This window comes from Scyliorhinus canicula, chromosome 4 (genome assembly GCF_902713615.1).
Source record: "Scyliorhinus canicula chromosome 4, sScyCan1.1, whole genome shotgun sequence".
In the NCBI taxonomy this organism is placed as follows: Eukaryota; Metazoa; Chordata; class Chondrichthyes; order Carcharhiniformes; family Scyliorhinidae; genus Scyliorhinus; species Scyliorhinus canicula.
Genome location: NC_052149.1, coordinates 119,125,439 through 119,148,621, shown reverse-complemented (window position 1 = coordinate 119,148,621; position 23,183 = coordinate 119,125,439). Strand labels below are relative to the sequence as shown.

At 43.8% G+C, this 23,183-nt stretch overlaps 1 protein-coding gene across 4 annotated transcripts in view; it reads right to left on the bottom strand.

Moving 5' to 3' along the window:
• The window catches only part of ralgps2 (Ral GEF with PH domain and SH3 binding motif 2), a 646,420-nt gene that overhangs the window by 361,239 nt on the left and 261,998 nt on the right, over positions 1–23,183 (bottom strand). For all 4 annotated transcript variants that reach the window (XM_038795105.1, XM_038795106.1, XM_038795104.1 and 1 more), the window contains one exon: positions 3,797–3,880. In XM_038795105.1, the coding sequence (XP_038651033.1) occupies positions 3,797–3,880 (84 nt within the window). The remainder of the gene's footprint in view (positions 1–3,796; positions 3,881–23,183) is intronic.

Sequence of the window (23,183 nt, the reverse complement as noted above, 5' to 3'; positions counted from 1 at the left end):
TGGGTTGGAGGAGGGAGGATTTCGGACATATACCGGGTGATGCAGGAGGTAGACGAGGCCTCGGTGGAGGAACCGAAGGGTAAATGGGAAGAGGAGCTGGGTGAGGAGATTGAGGAGGGGACGTGGGCGGATGCCCTGGAGAGAGTGAATACCTCCTCTTCCTGTGCGAGGCTTAGCCTCATACAGTTCAAGGTGCTGCATAGGGCCCACATGACTGGGACGAGGATGAGTAGGTTTTTTGGGGGCGAGGACAGGTGTGCTAGGTGCTCAGGGAGCCCAGCGAACCACGCCCATATGTTTTGGGCGTGCCCAGCGCTGGGGGAGTTTTGGAAGGGGGTAGCAAGGACGGTGCCGAGGGTGGTGGGATCCAGGGTGAGGCCAGGCTGGGGACTCGCAATATTTGGGGTTGCAGTGGAGCCGGGAGTGCAGGAGGCGAAAGAGGCTGGGGTTCTGGCCTTTGCGTCCCTAGTAGCCCGGCGAAGGATTCTCCTTCAGTGGAAGGATGCGAGACCCCCAAGTGTGGAGGCCTGGATCAATGATATGGCGGGGTTCATCAAATTGGAAAAGGTGAAATTTGCCCTGAGGGGATCAGTACAAGGGTTTTTTAGGCGGTGGCAGCCTTTCCTGGACTTCCTGGCGGAACGGTAGGGAAATAGGCCGGCAGCCGCAGCAACCCGGGGCGGGGGGGGGTTTCTGGATCGGGGGGGGGGGGGGGGGAGAACTGTGTACATGGGTCTGTGGGATGTGACGGGTGTTATCTCTTTCCCCTTTTGTTGTTGGGTGTTCTGTTGGGTTTTTTTTCTTTCTTTTGTTTGTAGTTGCTTTTGAAGTTGGGTGGGAATTGTTCTTGAGGTGTTACCGCGGTTGTTTTGTTAACAGAGTTGTTTATATTTTGTAAAAATTTCAATAAAAATTGTTTTTTTTTTTAAAGATTACACAGGCGAAATAGTCATACAGGTTGTTGATAGTGACAAATTTCCAGGACAAGCTGCAGATATGCGTGGTTTATAACGAGTTTTGTAAATGTTTTTTCCCCGCTGAGCTTCGCGTACAAGACCTCCATATGAGGAACTGGGTAACAGTCAAGGTGGGATATCTGGTTCACAGTCATTTTATAGTACAGAACCATTGGATTTCAATACCGGGACCACAGGTGCGGCCCAATCTGTGAAATGGACAGAGTGGATGATGCCCAAATGTTCCAACTCATCCAGCTCATGGTCAACTTTGGGGCGCAGTGTGCACGGTCCTGTGCAGGCGCAAAAATAACGGGGCTGGGCATTCCTGTCCACGCTGATGTGAAGGCCATCGCCCCTTTTATGATACCGAGGCCCTTGGCAAAGACTCCCGGGAACTTAGCCAGTAATTCTTCCGGCCTGAGAGGATACATATGACAAATGTGCTGCCAATCCAATTGCATGCGCCATTGGCAATCGCGGCCCAGCAAGCTGCGCCCGTCGCCGTGGACCACCACCAATGGTGAACAAGCTGATTGGTCCCCGTACACCACGGGCACATGGGTGGTGCCCTCTATGGTCGAAGGCATAAGTAGCCAATCTGGCTCCTGTGTCCCAAATTTCCGAGGCCGCTCTGGATTGTGGCGGTGGGTCCCTGCGGCAGGCGCTTCCTCATGGAGGGCCCGGCTATTCATTTTGAGTTGCGACCGGTCAGCGATCATTCCAACGTCCGATGCTGAAGATCACAATGCCCTTAGGTTCCTGGAGGCTGTGCTCAGCACTCTCCCCGGAGAGTGTGATGTCCATTGCTCGCTGGAGGGTCAAGGGAGTTTCCATGAGCAGATACCGCTGTGCCTCTCTGGCCTGTAGCCCACAAATAAAATGGTCCCATAGGAACTCGGCAAATGCGGCCCTGAATTCGCAAGGAGCAGCGAGCGTCTGTAGGCATGCCAGAAACTCCCCTTTGGTCTCGGTCCCGGCTTGCGAGGCTGTGTGGAATCGTTATATCCAGACCATGATTGGGGGCTGCGGGTTCAAATGCCTCCTGACCAAGGTAATGAATGGCGCGAATGGCAGCGTGTCTGGTCGGGTTGGTGAGGCTATTAATCAATGCTTAGGTCGAACCGCCGATGGTGGTTAGTAGCGTGACAATGACACTGGGATGAAAAAAAGTTGCAGTCGCTCAACGTATTGGGCACTATTGTCGGCATTAGTGTTGAACAGCTCCAGTTTACCGATAAGCGCCATCGTTGTGCTCGGGGCGTAGGCCTCTCCAATCCTAGACAAAGAAAGTCGAAGGTGAAAAGCCTGCTGGCTGCAGCAGTTCCACTTTATCCACGTCGCCAGTGAAATAGCCGAAGCAAGAGACTTTGTGGAACGCACAGTAAGCTGGATAAGAACAAGGTTTATTTACACTATACACAATAACAAGTTCTACAACTCCTCACCTCGAAGGGTCACCCTCCACAACCTGGACCCAGACTGAGGTTTATATACTGTGAAGTTCCTCCCAGTCAGGGGGGAGGCGCCGTCCCCTCAATTACCGGGTGAGTTCATATTCCGTGGTGTAGGAGGGGAATCGGATACAACATCGTGTTTGGCCCGAGTGGGTTGTAACACTGTCAATCACAGCAAGAGTGTTTACTAACATTGTGGTCAGATTAAAGCAGGATACTTGAAATGCATTCACGTGTGAAGGGAAATATAAATGAACAATAAACAGTTGGGAAGTGCTGAAGGGGGAGGGGGAAACGGACCCAACCCTGGGGCCTCACTTTAATCACGCACCTGAGAAACAGCATTACTGATGTGCAGTATTTGCCAAAACTACAGCAAAGTGACATACTGGACAATATACCAAAGCGTCTGGACCGGGGCTGGAACCCACAATTTTGTGATAGCAGATTACGGGTAAAGAAAATAACAAGAATCCTTACAATTTTCCTGTATCAGTCTATCAATCTTTTTTATGATGTCCAAAATAATTGAACAGCAGACAGTTCTCACCATCACTTGTGACATCAATATTGCTAAAGAAATTTGTATTATTGCTGAAAAAAAGAGACATGCTTTCGAAGCTTTTTGTCTTGGACTCATCAAGAAAGTTTGCAAGAATACCAATAGTACCTATTTTTAGTAATACTTAAGTTCTGTACTACCAAACGCCAACTAGCATTCTGGAAAATAATCTAATATGATACTGATAATTTTGAACTGGCATAGAGTGATTTATCCACCTTAATTAAAAGGCAGATTAGTTAATTTAAGGATGATGAACTTGTCGAGAAAGGTTAGGGGCAAGGAGGAATAAGGAACAAAATTGCTCAACAGCTGTCACATTGAAACAAAATAAAAATGGGGGAAACTACATGTAGGCAATTTGGAATACAACCAGTACATGTTCAAAGTGCTCCTTATCTGACAGTATCTGTGCAAAAAAAAAAGTGTTATTACCATTTTGGGTGTATAACCTTAATATAAAATTTGTTTCAGTCTCATTCCAACAAAGAAGCGGCAACTGAAATATTCATATGTGTTTGTCCTTCTGACTTTTCAGTTTAAGTGGCAGATGCGCTTCAATGAGTTTAAAGTAAGTTAGCAAAGGGTCAACGTAAATGTGTCGCACGTACAACATTTTTGAATTATCAATTTGTGCAACAGGTGTATTCGGGATGGAATAAATATTTGGACCTCAGAGAACTGCCAATGTTTTTAATTTTTAATAAACGTTTACCATTTTTAGTCTCAATTAATTTGTTTTTACCAGATTATCAAATGCAATCTCCTTTATAAACACTTGATATCTATATCCCATTACCCAAGTCTCAACTAATACTCACATGATTAAACCTCCTAGTGAAGGCTACGACATTTGGTGATGAACTGTGCTTTTCCTTTTTGTTCCAGCCACAACTTGACAGCTCCTGGAAAACAAATTTGTTGGACTTTTGAAAAGAAAGATTAGTGCAAAGTAGTCTATTCCAATTCCAAATATGGCTTTTGCTCCCACATTCAAAACCTTAACATGTCCTTTCCTGTCATCATTGGCTGGTTTCCAACATTCCATACTTAATTTGACTTCATCCAAAACTTTGCTGCCTATGTCCTTCATCATGCCAAGTCCTATATACCCATCACCCCTGTGCTCCCTAACCTATACTGGCTCTCATTCAAACAGCATTTCAATTTTAAACTACACATCATTCTTTTCAAGTCCTTCCATTTCCTTGCTCAGTCCTATCTCTATGATCTCCTCTAGAGTCATACAACCTTCAGGGAAATTCTGCCTTTTAAGCAATTGTTGACTATGCCTTCAGTTGTACAGGGCCTAAGATCTGGCATTCCCTCCTGTTTTCTACCTATTATCCTCCTTTAATATACTCCTTAAAACTTAGTTCTTTGGCCATCTGCACGAGTGTGTTTAAAGGTGCGACATAAATACTAGTTGGTGTTGTTATTTTGCAGTAAGTCACTCACCTCCTGACTCCCCAAAACCTACACCATCTACAAGCCACAAATCAGGCTTGTGATAGACAGTTTCTGCTTGCCTGGATGAATGATTGCAGCTCCAACAAATACGCAAGAAGTTTGACACCACCCAGGTCATAGTTTGCTTGACTGGTACTCCAACTGCCACCTTAAACATTCACTCTCTCCACCACCAGCTCTTCACCAAGGCAATAATGTGTACCATCTACAAGATGCACCACCGTAACTCACCAAAGCTTATACAAAAGCATCTCCCAAACACCCGACCTCTAGCTCTACAAGGGCAAGGGCCTCAAACCATCAGGAATAGTACGGTCTCCAAGTTCCCCATCAAGTCACCACACTGTCCTGACTTGGACGCTTACTGGGTTAAATTCCTGCAACAGCACTTTGCAAGTATATTTACTATATACAGAGCTGCCAACCTTTACCAACAGAAAGAAGTATTCCAGATACCACAAATCTGTATTTTGGCAGTAAAATCGGTATTTTCATTTCAAAGAAAAAATGCTTTACGCCTTTATTGCACAAATCTAAAACACAAATGGAAAATGCAAATCCAATGTTTTAACATACATGTACAGGCACCTTGATGCAAGGCCGCATGAAGGATCACATGACACGCATGCGCTATATAGTGTGCGGGGTGGAGATGAGGGGGGTTGGGGCCTCCGCGCGGGGCCCTGTCACCAAGGAAACCAATACAGCACGGGCAGCACAAGTGGATAGCACGGTGGCTTCACAGCGCCAGAGCCCCGCTGGGTCACTGTCTGTGCGGAGTCTGCACGTTCTCCCCGTGTCTGCGTGGGTTTCATCCAGATGCTCCGGTTTCCTCCCACAGTCCAAAAATGTGCAGGTTAGGTGGACTGGCCATGATAAATTGTCCCTTAGTGTCCTAAAGGTTAGGAAGGGTCATTGGGTTACAGGGATAGGGTGGAAGTGAGGGCTTAAGTGGGTCAATGCAGACTCGATGGGCCGAATGGCCTCCTTCTGCACTGTATGTTCTATGAATACATGCACCTCGATGCATCATGTGCCAGACTGCGCAAAGTTCAGAATCAATTGACACGCAAACGCTATGAGTGTGCGGGGCGGAGCATCTGCACGAGGCCCTGTCGCCAAGGAAACCAAATGAAGCATTTCGGGAGGCAAGCCAATCAGCTTTCCTTTTGCGTATTTCGATGCTAGAAATCGCACTCCCCTATTCAAGTGAATTTTCTGTATAAAAAAAGAAAATTGGTGCTAGTTGGCAACTCTGTGTATGGACTGCAGCTGTCCAAGGCAGCAGCTTTTCAGCAACTTCTAAAGAACAATTAGGGTCTTGCCAATGAATGAATTTAAAATGTCTTACATCTGACTGACTAATGATTCCAGACTCGTCTCTGCAACCAGTTATCCATTCCCTCCCACTTCCTCTAATTCTCTGATATTGGTTATCTGTGTATCCTTTCCTGCATTCCAGCTTAGTGACAAGAGTATTTTTGGCTTTGCCCTATTCCTCTAAACATCCCCAAAACTTTTCGGTATGTAGCCACCTGGGGTGGCCACGTCCCGATTTCAAAATGGACACTTGCAAAGAGTACAGGGAAAATTGGACAGTGCTAAGGAAACAAGCAGGTGCAAGGTTTGCCTGTGGATTGGAACTTGCAGCTCCCAGACAAAACCGATACTACAAGCCATTAGCATAGTAATGAGCTATCTCCGGGGACAAAAGAGAAACATTTAAGCAATCGGTACCAGAGCAGACTCCCCGGCGCCAGTGGAGACTAAAACAAAGGGAGGCCAATGGTCACCTAGGACCCACCCAGTGATCAAGCTATGACCCCTTTATTGGAGAGAATCAATACAAATGATTGGAACATGGTCCAATTAATTGGGGCCACGTTCAAGGCCCGCCCAAAAGAGTGCGAAGCCTCTTTGGGGTATAAAGCGGAGTCCCCAAAGACAGATTGCTCTCTTCTTCTTCACCTTCATCTTGACCTTGGCTCTCAGCGACGAGAGACCCGCCAAGCACCAGTCAAGTAAGTCTAAGGTCAACGCACGCTACGAGACAGACGCTCCTAGCTACTATTCTATACCAGTACGAAGCCAGCAGTCTCAGAACCGGACAACGGCCATTGTTCCTCTGACTGAGTGGGCACCCGAAGCTAAGTATAGGCTTTTAGTAGTAGTTGTAGCTTAGTGAGTAGAGTTTGTGCATGAGTAGTAATTGACTGTGTGTGTAAATAAATGTGCATTGATTTCAAACTTACTAACTGGTGTATCGAGTCTTTGATCAGTATTCGGTTTTGAACCTTGTGGTGGTATCGAAAAGATACCTGGCGACTCTTGGGCAAGCGTAATTAAAACAGAGCAAATTAAGGAAAGCATAACGAGCAACAGGTATAATAAGCACTCTACCTTATTTAATTGTATGCTCATTGGGTGTACATTGTGTGATTTTTTAAAATAAATTTAGAGTAGCCAATTATTTTTCTTTTCCAATTAAGGGCAATTTAGTTTGGCCAATCCACCTAACCAGCACATCTTTGGGTTGTGGGGTGAAACCCATGCAAACACGGGGACAATGTGAAAACTCCACATGGACAGTGACCAAGAGCCGGGATTTGAACCCGGGTCCTCAGCATTGCAGTCCCAGTGCTAACCATTGTGCCACATGCCACCCCGTACATTGTGGGATTGACGTAGCATAGACTTTCCACGATGTATGAATAAATAATATTCCTTATTTAAATCCATAGAAGTCCGTTGCTCACTTTAAATTGACCACTAACAGGTTATACACGAGCCTTTTCAAAAATAAACTACACTGATTATTGATAGAAAGGAAGAGGAATTGGGGATTTCAGTTTATCTCTCTCTCTTCCTTATATATTCTACCTTTCTATCCATGACTCAAGATTGCTTTTACAATCTAGAATGGTGATTGGACAGGGCATAATGTATTTATGATATGATAAATCAAATGTTTACTCTAAAGTATGTCAAGAAAGTAAACTGGAGGACATCAATTATGATTAAGGAAATGTAATAACAGATGCTGGGAAAGAAGTCTCATCAAGCAGTGAGTAGCTTATAAAACAAGGTAACAGTGACAAAGTATTAGGATTGAATGTCAAGAGAATTAATCTGCAAGACAAATCAGTTTTATGGAGTAAATGGCCTTGTTCATTCCTATATTTTTTCAAAATGAGGTACCTTCTGGAATTCAGCTAGCTGGCACTTAAAGGAATTTTGTAATATTGTGTTCAGTTAGGTGTGGGAGAGAGAATAAAATAAACTTTTGAATTATATAAATAGTGCTTTTTAGTATCCAATATATCACTATGGATCAAGCACACTACCTCTGGAAACATTTTTTAAAAATTGCTTAAAACCAAGAGCTTCCAAAGTTTAAGAAAAGGGAGCTTCTGGAAGGAATGGAGCAGGATAAAATAACACATTCCAATGTCAGGCCTAGATCCAAAGTGGAAGAAGGATTATTTCTCAAAAAAAAGGATGGCAGTTGCTGATTCTCAGCGGAGTGTGATCAGATTTCAGATGCCTCTCACATTTTCAGCCTACAATGCTTGAAAAGAGCTTGGCTCTAGCTGTAATTAATTCTGAGCACCACATTTTAGGAAGGAAATTAGGGGGCAGCATGGTAGCACAGTGGTTAGCACTGCTGCCTCACGGCGCCGAGGACCCGGGTTCGATTCCAATCCCGGATCACTGTGTGTCTGCATGGGTCACACCCCCCACAAGTCAAAAAGATGTGCAGGGTAGGTGGATTAGCCACGCTAAATTAACCCTTAATTGGGAAAAAAAGAATTGGGTACTCTAAATTTATAGAAAAGGAAGGAAACAAAGGCTTTGAAGAGGGTACAGGAGAGATTTACTAGAATGGTTCCAGAAACTAGTTACTTGGACGGACAGAGAGCTGGGGTTGTTTTGAGCAAAAAAGGGAGAAGCTTTGAAAGCGATGATTAAAATCATGAAGGGCTGATTAAGAAAAAGTGTTTTCGATGGCTGAAGGATTGATAAAGAGTGGGTACAGATTTACGATTAGCAAAATTAAACAGAGGCAACATGAGGAAATGCTTTTTTATACAAAAATGAGTTCGGATTTGAAATCCATTTCGTGAGGTGGATTCAAATTAAATAGAAGCCGTCAAAATTTGTTAAACACTTAAAGGAAATCATGGCAAAAAAGGAGAGCAGTCAGATTAACTTGGAAAGAGTCAGTGCAGAAGTGATGGGCCAGATGACCTCCTCTGCTGTGGAATCCACGATACTGTGAAACAATACTAAGGAAACAATTTTATTCTTGTGAGAAACTGGTCAACATGCGAGCAAGACAACCTTCAGTTCTGACAAGAAAAATCAATGCAGAGAAAATGTGAACAATGGACTACAATCAAATATTGTGGAGTATAATTTTAAAAATAAAACAATTGACCCAGGTACCTAGTATGAAATATAAACTTCCAACTGCCAGTTTACCCTGCCCCAAATTTCTGCATAATTTCTCTTAATTCGCAGCAGTGCTTTTCTCACTTCCTTTTCTCACTAAATAACAATGCTCAGACTCCCCTCTCTAACTCCCCGACAATGTTCAACTCTCCTCACACCCCACGCTCAACTTTCCTCTCTCACTTTGAAAATGTTCAAAGTCACTCCCCAGCAACACTCAACTCCCTTTCTCACTCCTGACAATGCTCATCTTGTACCTACCCCAAAAATACTGAACCCCATTCCTCACCTCTTAAATATGCACATGCACCTCACTCCTGGATAATGCTCCACCGCTCCTTCACGCCCCGATAGTGCTCACCTACCTCTCAGACCCAATTGAATCATCATCTTCATCCCTGATATTGTTTACCTTCTCTCAACCTGTAATTCTCAACAATGCTGACTCTTCCGACATTAGTCAGACAAGGTGCAGGGATTCCTGAAAGTGTGTCGACGGGCGTTGGGTAGGCCAGGGAGGGGCTGAATACAGTCCAGGGGGTGGGCAGCTAGGAGGGGCTGAAACATTGCTGGGGGTAGTTAAACATTTCCGATATAGGGGAATAAACATTTCTGTGTTCGGCAGGTAAATATTTTGGGGATGGGGATAACTATTGCCAGAAGAATGCTGAGCAGTGTGGAGATTGCGGCGAACATTGTTGTAGGTTCCATTGTGCTTGGACACTCCAGCTGATTTACTTAAAGTTACACCGCTCAGCACGCTTTATACCTGTGAAAAGCTGTAAGTGAATCCATGCCAATACCAGTATAGGGAAAACAGCCCAATTCTCCCAGATTCTGGCTATTTGATCCCATTTATAATCAATAGAAATTATGCAGAAATTCGGGGCAGGGTAAACTGGCAATTGGAAGTTTAAATTTCCTACTAGGTACCGTTCATGTGCGCTAGTAACGACTTCCTATGGTTCCCAAGGCACATCGGTGACATCAGTTGAGTCATTCGCCATTCCCCATACTAGAAGATCCCAGTCCCAACTATAATGCACAATTTCAAAGTGGATACACCATCTGTCTACTCCTTCAGTAAGCAGGAAATTAAATAGTTGCTTCATTTGGACCCAAGGTGCATGCTACTTTTGAAAGCTAAACTTAAATGTTCAAATATGGATCAGCAGAGCATATGGCGATACATTAAAAATTCTTGCAAAAGGAAAGCAATTTATCTTGTCGTCATCGATAATGAGCAGCTAATGTGGAAGAGAAACAGTCATTTTTGCAAGACTTGTGAACAGTGTGTCATTCAGCCTCAAGTCTGAACCGGCAACAGTGGTGGTGAATCTTTTGGAGAGGAAGAGAGATAAGACTCCTTCTGCAATCAAGATGGCAAGTTGGCAGTTGCAGCAACAGCAGGACCTGGGACAACTGAAATGTTGCACAGGGCGAGGAGAAAATCTACAGCCATCCCAAAACTCTGCTCATTGTTTTAATTTCCAAATCAAGTGGGACCAAAAGGGATGAGTGACTCTGTGTGCGCGTGCATGCGTTATAGAGAGCTATTATTATGCATCTTCTTATTTAAATCCATTGCTAATGTCATCAGTGAGTGCTGTGACATTATTAGATCTTATAATAATAATCTTTATTGTCACAAGTAGACTTACATTAATACGACAATGAATATACTGTGAAAAACCCCTAGTCGCCATATTCCAGTGCCTGTTTGGAAGGGAGAATTCAGAATGTCCAAATTACCTAACAGCATGTCCTTCGGGACTTGTGGGAGGAAACTGGTGCACCTGGAAGAAATCCACGCAGACACGGGGGGAACGTGTAGACTCCGCACAGTCAATGACCCAAGCTAGGAATCGAACCCAGGACCCTTACGCTATGAAGCCATAGTGCTAACCACTATGCTAGCCTGCTGCCTTGTTGTTACTGGTGTACATTCACATTTAACTGTTGTTACTAAATCTATTCTGTTAGTTATTTCGCTATTTAATTAGCTGCTCCTCCCCTCTCCCTGCCAGAGGCAGCATGGCGGCATAGTGGTTAGCACTGCTTCCTCACAGCACTGAGGACACGTGTTCTGTGTAGAGTTTGCACATTCCCCCCATGTCTGCGTCGATCTCACCCCCACAACCCAAAGGTGTGCAGGGTAGGAGGATTGTCCATGATAAATTGACCCTTAATTGTAAAAAAAAAAGAATTGATTTGTTAAAATTAAGAAAAAAACTAGCTGATCCTGTTTTGAGTCCATACTGTATTTGAAAGATTAACTTACAAAGCGTTTTTGGCTACCTTTTTGTGGTCAAATTTCCACATCTTTTTGGCGACATAAGTAAAACAAATTTGAGTTTCAGCATATTCTACACAAAGTTTAGCCACATTTACCAACAAAGATAGGTTTGCAGCACCATGGCTATGTTTGGGTCTACCAGTGAGTTAGTGGAAGAGAATGGGAACTGGACTGAATATGTGGAAAGGTTGGAACACTTTCTTGGCAATTGGAATCACAGACAAGGCTCATGTGAGGCAAAGACTTACAAGCTGGGGAGATATTACTCTTTGGTAATATATCGTTACGCTTTGCTTTGTAATCCAGAATGATCTGATGGTGTGATTCTTTTTAAAATATTTTTATTCTCCTCCTTTTTCACATTTTCTCCCAAATTTATACCCACCAACAATAAACAATAATCAGCAACAAATATGTAAATCCCTATAACAATATCAACGATCCCATCCTCCCACCAAACCCCAAACATTAGCCCGCCTGTTTACATAAACAAATGACAAGAAGGAATCAGGGATTACCCATAGTCACCCTTAATACACACAGCCCCCCTCCCCCCAACCCTCCCACCCATCCCCCCCAACTAATGTTCGATGTTATCCAGTTCTTGAAAGTGTAGAATGAATAATGCCCATGAATTGTAGAACCCCCCTGTCCTTCCCCTCAGTTCAAACTTAACCTTCTCAAGATTAGGGGTTGGTTTAGCTCACTGGGCTAACTCGTTGGTTTTTAAAGCAGACCAAGCAGGCCAGCAGCACGGTTCGATTCCCGTACCAGCCTCCCCGGAATGTGGCGACTAGGGGCTTTTCACAGTAATTTCATTGAAGACTACTAGTGACAATAAGCGATTTTCATTCTTTTTTTTTTCATTTTTTCAAGACGCTCAAAGGACAACAAAGGTGTTTTATGGTGCTTAATTTAATGTACTTCAGTGTAAGAAGGTCAGTGAATGAAGCAAATAAGCTGAGGGCACAGATAGGCATGTGGAAGTACGATATCATAATTATTACTGAAACATGGCTTAAAGAGGAGCAGGGATGGCAGTACAACATTCCTGGTTGCAGGATTTTCAGACGAGATAAGGAGGGGGATAAAAAGGAAGATTTTAATATTTGTTAATGAAACTAACATATCCTTGAAGAGGGTGCGAGAAGAAGCCTCAAATGAGGAAATGGGAGTTGAATTGAAGGACAAGAAGGCTGGAAGTGTACTATAGTCATAGGGAGGTAGAACAACAAATTTTCTGAGGAGTGCACAAATAATACAGCAGTTGTAGGAAATTTCAACTACCCTAATATCAACTGAGATGCAATCAGTGTAATAAGTATAAAAGGTGTATACTTATTACAATACATTCAACAGAACATTTTTATAGCAAGCCCAGCAACAGAAAGGGCAGTCATGCATTTAGTTTTCGAAAATTAAGCTGGGCAGGTGGAAGATGTATGAGCATGATCATAATTTAGTTCAATTTAGTGTAGCTATGGAAAAATAAAAAGACAGACCGAGAGTAAGTACTGAAACGGATCACGAATTGTTGCCAGATGAACCAGGCATCAAACTTCAAAAGAATAACCTGGAGAGAAACTAGAATTCTTCAGTGGTTAGAGAGAAAATATCTACTGAAAAAAAGATCATGCAATGCTCGGGATTTAAGGTTATGGCTAGAAATTTACGACCGTTCACACCAGCGGGTTCTTCTGGTCTTGCTGACAGTGAAACCCCGCCACGTATTCCCTGGCGATGGGGGTTGCAAACAATGGAAAAACCACTGATAGCCATGGGACCAGAGGTTCCTGCCTCCGTCCAATGGCTGGCCGCCTCTGCCGCTGTGAATCCGGCCCTATATATCTTGGCAGAGAGGACGTACCTATCACAAAACAGGTTGATTTCTAAACTTTGCTGAGTACAATGGCTATACAGTGAACATGAGTCCTTGGTTTCATTTCAACTCGGCTCAGCTGGTGGTGTTGAGAGAGTGAGAGTCTAATTTGCACATCTCAGTGTGTGCACAAAATGTTGGCTGACACACCAATGGAGTGCTGAGGAATACTACATTTTTGGAGGGGATCAGTATCAATTCTTATCAATTTATCAAGAAGGATTTGAAAGGCCCAGGTAAGGGTCTCATTTTGAGGATTAAGAGTCAGCAAATTTTCAGTGGGGGTGTGACAGAAAACCTGGAAATTTGAAGGTAAATGGCTGCTTATATCCTTTTGGGAGAACCCTTGTGTTTCCTTTAATCACACATGAGGAAGACAAAGGGAAATTATCTCATCTGTCTCTAGTCACATTGTCCACATCTTGTATCCACACACATAGGTTACCTATTCAGTCTCTGATAGGCCCTATTAATTATCCTCTTGCTCATTATATGCTTTTCAACCATTATCTAGTTTTTCTTGCTTTTACTTGCTAATAGTTTTTCATGCCCTCTTTTACTTCTCTTATTTCATTTTTAACTACACCCCCTCCATTTTCTATACTCTATTTATGTGCAATATTGAGCTGTAAGTAGGTGACATCCACTCTTTTCAAAGTTACACGAATGGATACCACTGCCACCTCAATCGCCTTCGCCAGGTCATCAGAGATTGCTTGGCTCTATTTCTTGAACTCCTGTGTAAGGAATTCCACCAGCCTCTGAGCTGTCCACTGGGGTGGCAACGACGACGCAGGGGCCTCCACCATTTTCACTCCTCCTGTGACACGAGGGCCTCCCAAGTCAGATGAGGACTCCTTATTCGATTTGGTCCTCGTATTATAACTTCCAGACATCACACGCTGGAGGAGGAACCAATGCTTTCACCTTACACCATTTTCCTCCAAACAACACCCGTTAAACAGGCAAAAAAGGCGAAAATCCAAATCCCAAGCAGGAGCCACCTTATGTGCGACTGTTCACCTCATGGCCACCACCGGAAGTAAATGTAAGAACAACATGAGGTAACCCAACCAAGCTGAGACACGAGGCCGAGTAGGCAACCTCCAACCAAGCAAGACTCGTCTTGGGGCTATTAACAAGGCAAAGGCAGGAAATCTGCCTTCACCCCATCTGGAGCACCGGCAAGTCTGACATTCTGAAATGGTTGCCTGCATACATGACTCCAAATCAACATTGAGGATCTCTGACATGGTTTGAAGACAAAGACTCAAAAGTTTACTTGGGACAAGACCAGGACATATGAATGTGGTTAGCCAGCCCCCAAGAATAATGCTTACACTTGTCCTCCACCCCAGAGAGGAATCCGCTCATCCTTGCTTTACTCATATGTGCCCTGTGCACCACTTTGAATGGGATTAGACTAAGTCGAGCACATGAAATGAAATTAAATGAAAATCGCTTATTGTCATAAGTAGGCTTCAAATGAAGTTACTGTGAAAAGCCCCTAGTCGCCACATTCCGGCGACTGTTCGGGGAGGCTGGTACGGGGACTGAACCGCGCTGCGGGCCTGCCTTGGCCTGCTTTAAAAGCCAGCTATTTAGCCCTGTGCTAAACCTGCCTCTTGAGGACATGGAGCTGTCCCTTTGAAGGGCCTCGGTCCATACCTCATCATCTAGAATGGGACTCAAATAACCCTCCCATTTCACCCTTAACTCATTCAATGGATCTGACGCTGCTCATAGGATTGGCCGTTTATTCATAAAATAGTCCCCACCACTCCCGACCAAAGACAAATCCTCTTCAACACGGAGGAGGATGGTGCCAAGGGGAAAGAGGGAAAATCCTTGCCTGAAAAATCACGCATCTGAAAAGAATGGAACCAGGAAGCTGAATTTTCTCCGAGAGCTCCTTAAAGCTGGCAAACTTTCCCGCCACAACAGGTCCCCAAACCTCTCCAAGCCCTTCCCCTCCAATGACTTAAACGCTGAGTACAAACAAGCTATCATCCTAATTTCCTTTGTTAAAATTCAGGACCGTAGTCTCAGAATCAACGACGTCACTCTCCAGCTTGATGAAAAATTCTAACCATTATGGTCGCTCGTAATAATAATAATCTTTATTGTCACAAGTAGGCTCCCATTAACACTGCAATTAAGTTACTGTGAAAAGTCCCTAATCGCCACATTCTGCAGTCTGTTCGGGTACACGGAGGGAGAATTCAGAATGTCCAAATTACCTAACAGCAGGTCTTTCGGGACTTGTGGGGGGAAACCGGAGCACCCAAGGAAACCTACAAAGACATAGGGAGAACGTGCAGACTCCGCACAGACAGTGACCTAAGCCGGTAATCGAACCTGGGACCCTGGCACTGTGAAGCAACAGTGCTCACCCCAAGAAGTCTCACACTACTAGATTGCCAATGATTCCATTCTCATTACATAGTACCCAGTCAAGGATGGCATGTTCTCTAGTTGGTTCCTCAAAGCATTGGTACAGAAAACCATCCCATATACATTCCAGGAATTTCTTCCCTGCAGACATTATGACAAATTTGATTTGTTCAATCTATATGCAGATTAAAATCATCCATATTACAGATGTTCCTTTATCACATGCATCTCCAATTTCTTGTTTAATGCCATTACCAACATCACCACTACAGTTTGGGGGTCTAGATACAACAGCCACTAACGTTTTTTTGCCCATTGGTGGTTCTCAGCTCAACCCAGACTGATTCCACATTTTCAGAACTAATATCTTTCCTCACTATTGCATTAACTTCCCCTTTAACCAACAATGCAACTCCACTGCCTTTTCCTTTTTGTCTATCCTTCCTACATACTGAATACCCCTGAATGTTCAGTTCCCATTTTTGGCCAACCTGCAGTCACGTCCCGTAATCCCAATTATGTCATACCCATCGTAAGGGGCCTTCCTGTTTGTTTGTTTACTCCCTTATTCCCCTTTATTTTATTTTTGTCATTATATTTCTGATGCATGGATGATTAATGGACTTTAAGGCAAGCAGCCTGCAAAAGCAGTCTGTATCTTTAATTCAAGCAGGAAGAATCTGGAAGGTTGTGCTGGTTTAAACTAGAAGCTGCAGATTGGCTGACATCAGTGACAGAGAGATGGGTTGGGACGTGTTTTGACTGATTTGGCTAGTGGCCAGTGAATTTGCCCAAAAGACTATGCTCTGCCCAGTATAGGTGGTGAGTGGATCGGATCACACTGGAATGCTTTTCATAGTCCAAGGATTGTGTTTGGTTTGTTTTGATTCTGACATCCTGGAAGAGATCCAACCAACTCTCTCCAAAACGATCCAGCTAACTCCCTTCAAAACGCCACCGTGAGGGCAGACTCTCTCTCCAGAAAGCCTCTGGGCGCTGTTCTCCTCAGCCCATGGAAGCCCGAAAGCTGCTGCGAGCAATATAACTCTCTTCAGAAAACTGCTAAAAGTTCAGTACTGCATTCTTGAAACCACAGAAAACTGAATTAATCCACAGTAAAAGTCCTGAACTGAAGGTCGTGACTAAAGCTGCTTAAAAGAACATCACCATCAGAAGCAAAGACTCTAATCTTTTGTATTTCATCCTTATTATTATGTTTCACCCCTTTCCCCCACCCCCCTCTTTGTGTGTCTGTCTTGTGTGTGTGGGTAAAGGGTGGAGGCGGTTAAAGTGGGAGCCAGGAGTTAAATTATAGTTAACCCACAGGACATTTCATGATAGCTCTTCTTATAAATAAACAGTAATCGTGTTTGCATTTACAACACTGGTGACTGTGATTATAGGGCAGCCAAGGGCCAAAGACTTTGAGTATTTTCTAAATTATTGGTTATTTCAATTGTGTTGAGACTCTGGGTCAAGAGGGGCTGAAATTGACCGCGCACTAGCCCAGGGTGTAATAACACCATTTACATCTATTTGCGCGACTAGTTTATCCGCTTTATTACGAATGCTCCACGTGTTAAGGCACAATGCCTTTAGGCTTATCTTTTTACCATTACTTGTCCCAGCCCCCATATCTTTCACTGTGGCCCTGTTTGAATCTGGGGCGGGATTCTCCCCTACCCGGCAGGGTGGGCCTTACCGGCGCCGAGGAGTGGGATGAACCACTCCAGCGCCGGGCCGCCCGGAAGGTGTGGAATCCTCCACACCATCAAGGGCTAGGCCGGCGGGGTTGGCGCCATGCCAACCGGCGCCGAAGGGCCTCCGCCGGCCGGCACGAGTTGGCGCATGCGCGGGAACACCAGCGTGAGCTGGCGTCATCCCAGCGCATGCGCAGGGTTCTTCTCCATGCCGGCCATGGCGGACCGTTACAGCGGCCGCCACTGAGGGAAAGAGTGCCCCCACGGCACGGCCTGCCCGAGGATCGGTGGGCCCCGATTGCGGGCTAGGCTACCGTGCCCCCCCATAATCACCCCCCCCCCCCCCCCCGAGGACTCCGCAGGCCGCCCACAGAGCCAGGTCCTGGTGTATTTTACACCGGCGGGACCTGCCGAAAACGGGTGGCCACTCGGCCCATCGCAGGCCGGAGAATCGCCTGGGGGGGGGGACACCACTGCCAACGGCCCCCGACCGGCGCAGCACGATTGCCACCCTCGCCGAAAAACCTGCGCCGGAGAATCCGAATCAGGGCGGGATTCACGCCGCCCCCCTGCAATTCTCCGGCTCGGCGGGGGGTCAGAGAATCCCGCCCCAGTCCTTGGTTTCTCTGCCTATCATTGTCCTTAGTCCCCTTTGTCTTTTATTTTTGTCCTTGACTTCCCCCTCCTCTGACTCCTTGCATAGGTTCCCATCCCCCACCTTTATATACCATTAGAATTTAAAAGTGCTTGCAGAGGCCACAGCACAGCATGTTTCTAATTCACATCAGATCTTTATTTAGAATGTTTCATCTTTTAAATTATTTGTGTGTTACAATGGAATTTTTAGAACTATAATTAGTCCTCTTCAGCAGAGTCAAATCGGGGTCTGCAGGTAACCAGATTTACTTCCTAACACATAAACACAGATGTAAATTTTCTATGCAGCACATATGTCATGAAATTCTGCACGGTCAGGGAGATCTTATTAAATTTATCCAACTGATCCAAAACTAAAAACACTGAAATGGAAACATTAGTTTCACAAGATCCTGAGCAGATTCCATGTGGCATTTCAAAAATTATACTGTTGTGTTGATAAGGTGCAGCCAAAAACACGTGCAGTCCATGAGAGCAGCACTCATCACATACTAAACTGAAACAAATGATTTAAGAGAATATGTTGTTTTCATGCCTCTTTCGTTCCCTTTTCAATGGAAGCTATTACATCATAAAACTTAGTTAACACGTTTTGCTGTTTATCAAAAACATCTTGCTACAAAATTACATGACCAGCATTATTACTTTAGTCACAACATGAAAATTGCACAACAACATTATGATGGAAATATTTCATCTGTGGAAAAGAAAAGGAGCTAACTTTTCAGGTCGATCGCCTTATTTCAGATGTTTAGCATCCAGGATAACCTGCTTTTCAATTAAGATTGCACAACTGGTCTGTAGTGGTGCACTGACAATAATAGGAAGACCAATAGCAACTGTCATTGATAGCAGACACTTATTTTCAGAACCATTGGCACTCTATTACTAACGGCAGCAGCAAAAACAATTCTTGAATTGGGCCTCAATGCTTGCAGAAGCACATGTTTCATCTCATCTGTACAATTCTCTCCACCTTTGACATAATTTTGATATTACGCTGTTATGAGAGAAACACTCTCTTTTCCATCAGAGCTGGTCTTCTGTGCTCACAGTTGTTGGCAAGGTTCCCAAAATGTCAAATTTGGCTCAGAGTAGGACTCTCACCTCTGAGTCAGGTGTTGGGTTCAAAGCCTATTTTTTTTTTTTCAAGACAGGTAGTTCACGTTGGAAAACTTCCCAACTCACCGGAGAAACCTCAGTAGAAAAGCCCCCACATGTTGTTATCTTCATTCCGAGAGTGGAAGGGAAGTGGGATGGATCAAGTGCAAGATAGAGCTATGCCTGCACTCTCCTGAAGCCGAGCATAAATGGCCCTCGGGGTGGCTGAGTGCCGAGGCTAGCTCATCTCGGTTCTCTGAGGCTTCATTGCAATTCTATTTAAGACTGTTGAGCTCTCTAACCCCCTCATGCCCTCACACTCCACCCACTCCCCATGTCACCTCCATGCACTCCATGCTCATTAACGCTCCAATCCACCCAGATTGTCCCTTAAAGATCCCATTCGAAATACTGCCCCCACCCCATGCCAACTCAAGTGTCTCTATGCCCATTCACCTAGTACCCCCATGTACAGAACCAATGAGCCATGTTGTAACAATAGCATGTGTGGAAATACTCAGAAAATAAAACACCCATTTAGAAAAGTTCTTTTGATAAGGCTGCTGTTCATATAACCCGATAAAAATTATAACAGAGGTTTCAAACATTTAATGCTTCTTAATATTATGCAATTAAATATTGACAAAAGAGATCACAGAAATATTTATTATAACCAATTAAAGATGTCAATCAAGCAAAGTCAACCGTTCTCTCCATTTGCCAAAACAGAATCCCCTACTGAGTTGATCCTTTTATGAACATGGTCTCTCAATCAAGCATGCACAAAGAGACTGTCTAGTTCTACGGAAACAATCCTTCCACCTGTTCTCGTTGGCATGTGTCCCCAGCGTAAACGTTGCTCTAAATTGACAACTTTTTGATTTATTCCTTCGTAGGATGTTGGCTTCATTGGCTAGCCTAACTTTTTTATTGACCAACTCTAATTTACCTGAAGAAGGTAGTGACGAGCCATCATCTTGAACCGTTTCAGTCTATGTGATGTAAGTAGTGCTATTTGGAAGGGAGTTGCCGAATCTTTTCACAGCGAAGGAATGGTGATATTGTTTCAAGTCAGGATGATGTATGGCTTGGAGGAAGCCATGCAGGTGGCGGTGTCATGATGCATCTGCAGCCTTTGCTTTTCTAAATAGTAGCGGTCACAGGTTTGGAAGGTGCTGTCTAAGAATGCTTGATGAGTTCTTGCAATGCACCTTATAGATGGTACAGACTGCTGCCAATGTGAGTGGTCAATGGGTTGACAACCTGATTCACCTGAGGAAGGAGCAGTGCTCCGAAAGCTAGTGATTTGAAACCTGTTGGACTTTAACTTGGTGTTGTAAGACTTCTTACTGTGCTCACCCCAGTCCATCGCCGGCATCTTCACATCATGGCTTGTCCTTCAAGGTAGTAGGGTCCAGAGTATTACATCACATTCCTGATTTGTGCCATGTAGATGGTAGGCATGCATTGGGGAGTCTGGAGGTGAGTGAGCCACTGCAGAATCTCAGCCTCTGACTTGCTCTTGTAGCCACATTATTTATATGGCTCATCCATCAGTTTTCACTCCATGTTCTCCCCTCAGCACGTTGCAGATTCAGCGATGATAATACCATTGAATGCCATGTGGAGATGGTTAGATTCTCCCTTATTGGAGATAGTCATTGTCTGGCACTTGTCTGGAGTGAATGTTGTTTGCCACTTGTCAAACTAAGCCTGACTGTTGTCCAGGTTTCGCTGCATATGGGCACGGGCTGCTTCAGGATTTGAGGAGTCACCAGTGGTGCGGAACACTCTGCAATCATCAGCAAACATCCATACTTCTAACCTTGATGGAGGGAAAAGTCATTGATGAAGCAGCTGCAGATGGTTGAGCTGAGGATATTACCTGGGAAACGTCTGCTGTGATGTCATGGGACTAAGATAATTTACTTCTGACAACCACAACATTCTTTCTTTGAGCTACGTATGACTCCAACCAGTGGGGAGTTTTCCTTCAGTTCCCATTGACACCAGTTTTGTTAGAGCTCCTTAATGCCACACTGGGTCACTTGATGTCAAAGGCAGTCACTCCTTGAATTCAGCCCTTGTCCATGTTTGAACTAAGGCTCTAATGCGGTCAGCTCCTGGCGGAACCCAAACTAAGCGGCAGTGAACCGGTTATTTCCGACGAAGTGCCACCTTCTATAACTTTGCTGATGGTCAAGTGTAGACTGAAGGCGCAGTAGCCAAGCTGTATTTATCCTGCTTTTTGTGCACAGGGTGTACCTGGGCAGTTTCCATATAGCTGGATGGGTGCTGGTATTGTAGCTTGGCGAAGGGTGCAGTTAGTTCTGGAGCACAAGTCTTCAACAATTTTGCTGGAATGTTGTCACGGCCCATAACCTTTGCAGTATCCAGTGTCTTCAGCCGTTTCTTGATATTACATGGAATGAATCAAATTGACTGAAGACAGGTATCAGTGATGCTGGGGATTCAAGGAGAAGGCAGATGTGGATCATCCACTCAGCACTTCTGGCTCAAGATTGTTACAAATGCTTCAGCCTGGTCTCTGCTGGCATTAAACTTATCAATGAAACTATACACGATTGGTGAAACAAATGACCAATTGGCATAGTAAGCAGTACTCGTCTCAGACTGGGGCTGAGGCCCAATATGTAGCTTTAGACACAAATGTAAAAGTTAATGAAAAGTAACAAACTGTTCCTGACTAAGATGGTAAAATGATAATGAATGGGGCCATAAAAGGAACACTTTGGAAAATACTCACTGCCATTAAATGGCAGAGTATTATTTTGCACTCAAGAGATAAAAGAATTGAAAATTGTCGCGCTGGAATCAAGAAAGTAAAAAATGATTTGAAAAAATGCCAACAAATAAAGGACAAACCAGCAAGTCAAACGAAAAGTCAAATATTAATCTCAGAAGCAGAACTGGCCATAACAAATAAAATATTTTAATTCATAGCTGAATCATTGACCAAAACAACTTTTGTTTTTAAATCGAGAGAAAATAAGGCACTATTTTTCAAGTCAAGTCAGCCACGATCTTCATGACTGCTGAAGAAACAGAATCAAAATTTTACTTAGAATAGTTTTTAAAATTAAACAACTTACCCCAGTATGTGCGGAAACGGTGCTGAGCAGAGTTACTGAGTGAGATCAACTCAAGTAGATCCAATGGACTTGCAAATTCCACCTTTGGAATCTGATATATCTTATTACATAATAACTGTAAATACCACTTAACAATCACTAAGACAATTCTCAGTTGAAGTTTCTGGTGAAGCACAATGCAACAATCAGTGACAGTTGGCTTTGGTGTTTGAACAACTAGAAGCACACTTGGTTTAATAGCCATTGCTCTGAAGCTGGAAGAGATTGTGCTAGTCAGAGAGGAAATCACAAACGTCGTTTTCTCCACGTTCCCAGTCAAATACAGACTGGAATTGGAGTAGTACTTAGATATTTGGCAATTTATTCCAAACCCCTCACTGGGTATTTGATTTGGAGCCACATCCATGCTTTGAGAACTAAAAGTAACCATATGGTTCTGAAGGATTTCTTTCTCATCAACATACAGATTCTGGTGAACTCTGCTACTGTGCTGGCACAACCCTGTGCAACTCTGGAAGTCACAGGTCATTAAAAATTGTTCTTAGATGCAACAAATGGATAGATACTTTGCCAACAGGAATAGATTTTGAAGTTCAGAATAAACAGAAGAGAAGGACAAGTTAAATGGAGTCAGCCAAGTGACTGATAAATTGGCCCTCAACGAATTAACTTACACAAGAGCAAGAAAACAGTTTGCGATCAAAGGTTAGAAATTCTGTAAAACTAGGAAAACAAACTAAAAAAATAAATTTCAGCATCTAAATTTACAAATACTTTGTAAAAATAGATAGCGATATAATAGTCAACGTAATAATGCCACCAAAAGATAGTAAATACTTTGTTAGTTTGCCAATTAATATATCAATATGCTGACTAATATAACATCAGTATTTGCTTGAGGCCTTCACCAATACTCTCACAATAAGGGTGATTAAAAGAACAAAATGTTTTGACTTTGTCTTAGAATTGGATAACTATTTCAATCTAAACAGACACATGGACCTTCTGCAGACTCTGGGAAATACACATAAAACCTCAAAAAATCTGCAACCTTATATCTCAGCTCAGTTTTTTAGCTCCAGGTCCAGATTATAGAGCAGCCAAATATCACTTCATGATCTCTGACCATTCCATTTGTGTCCTTTT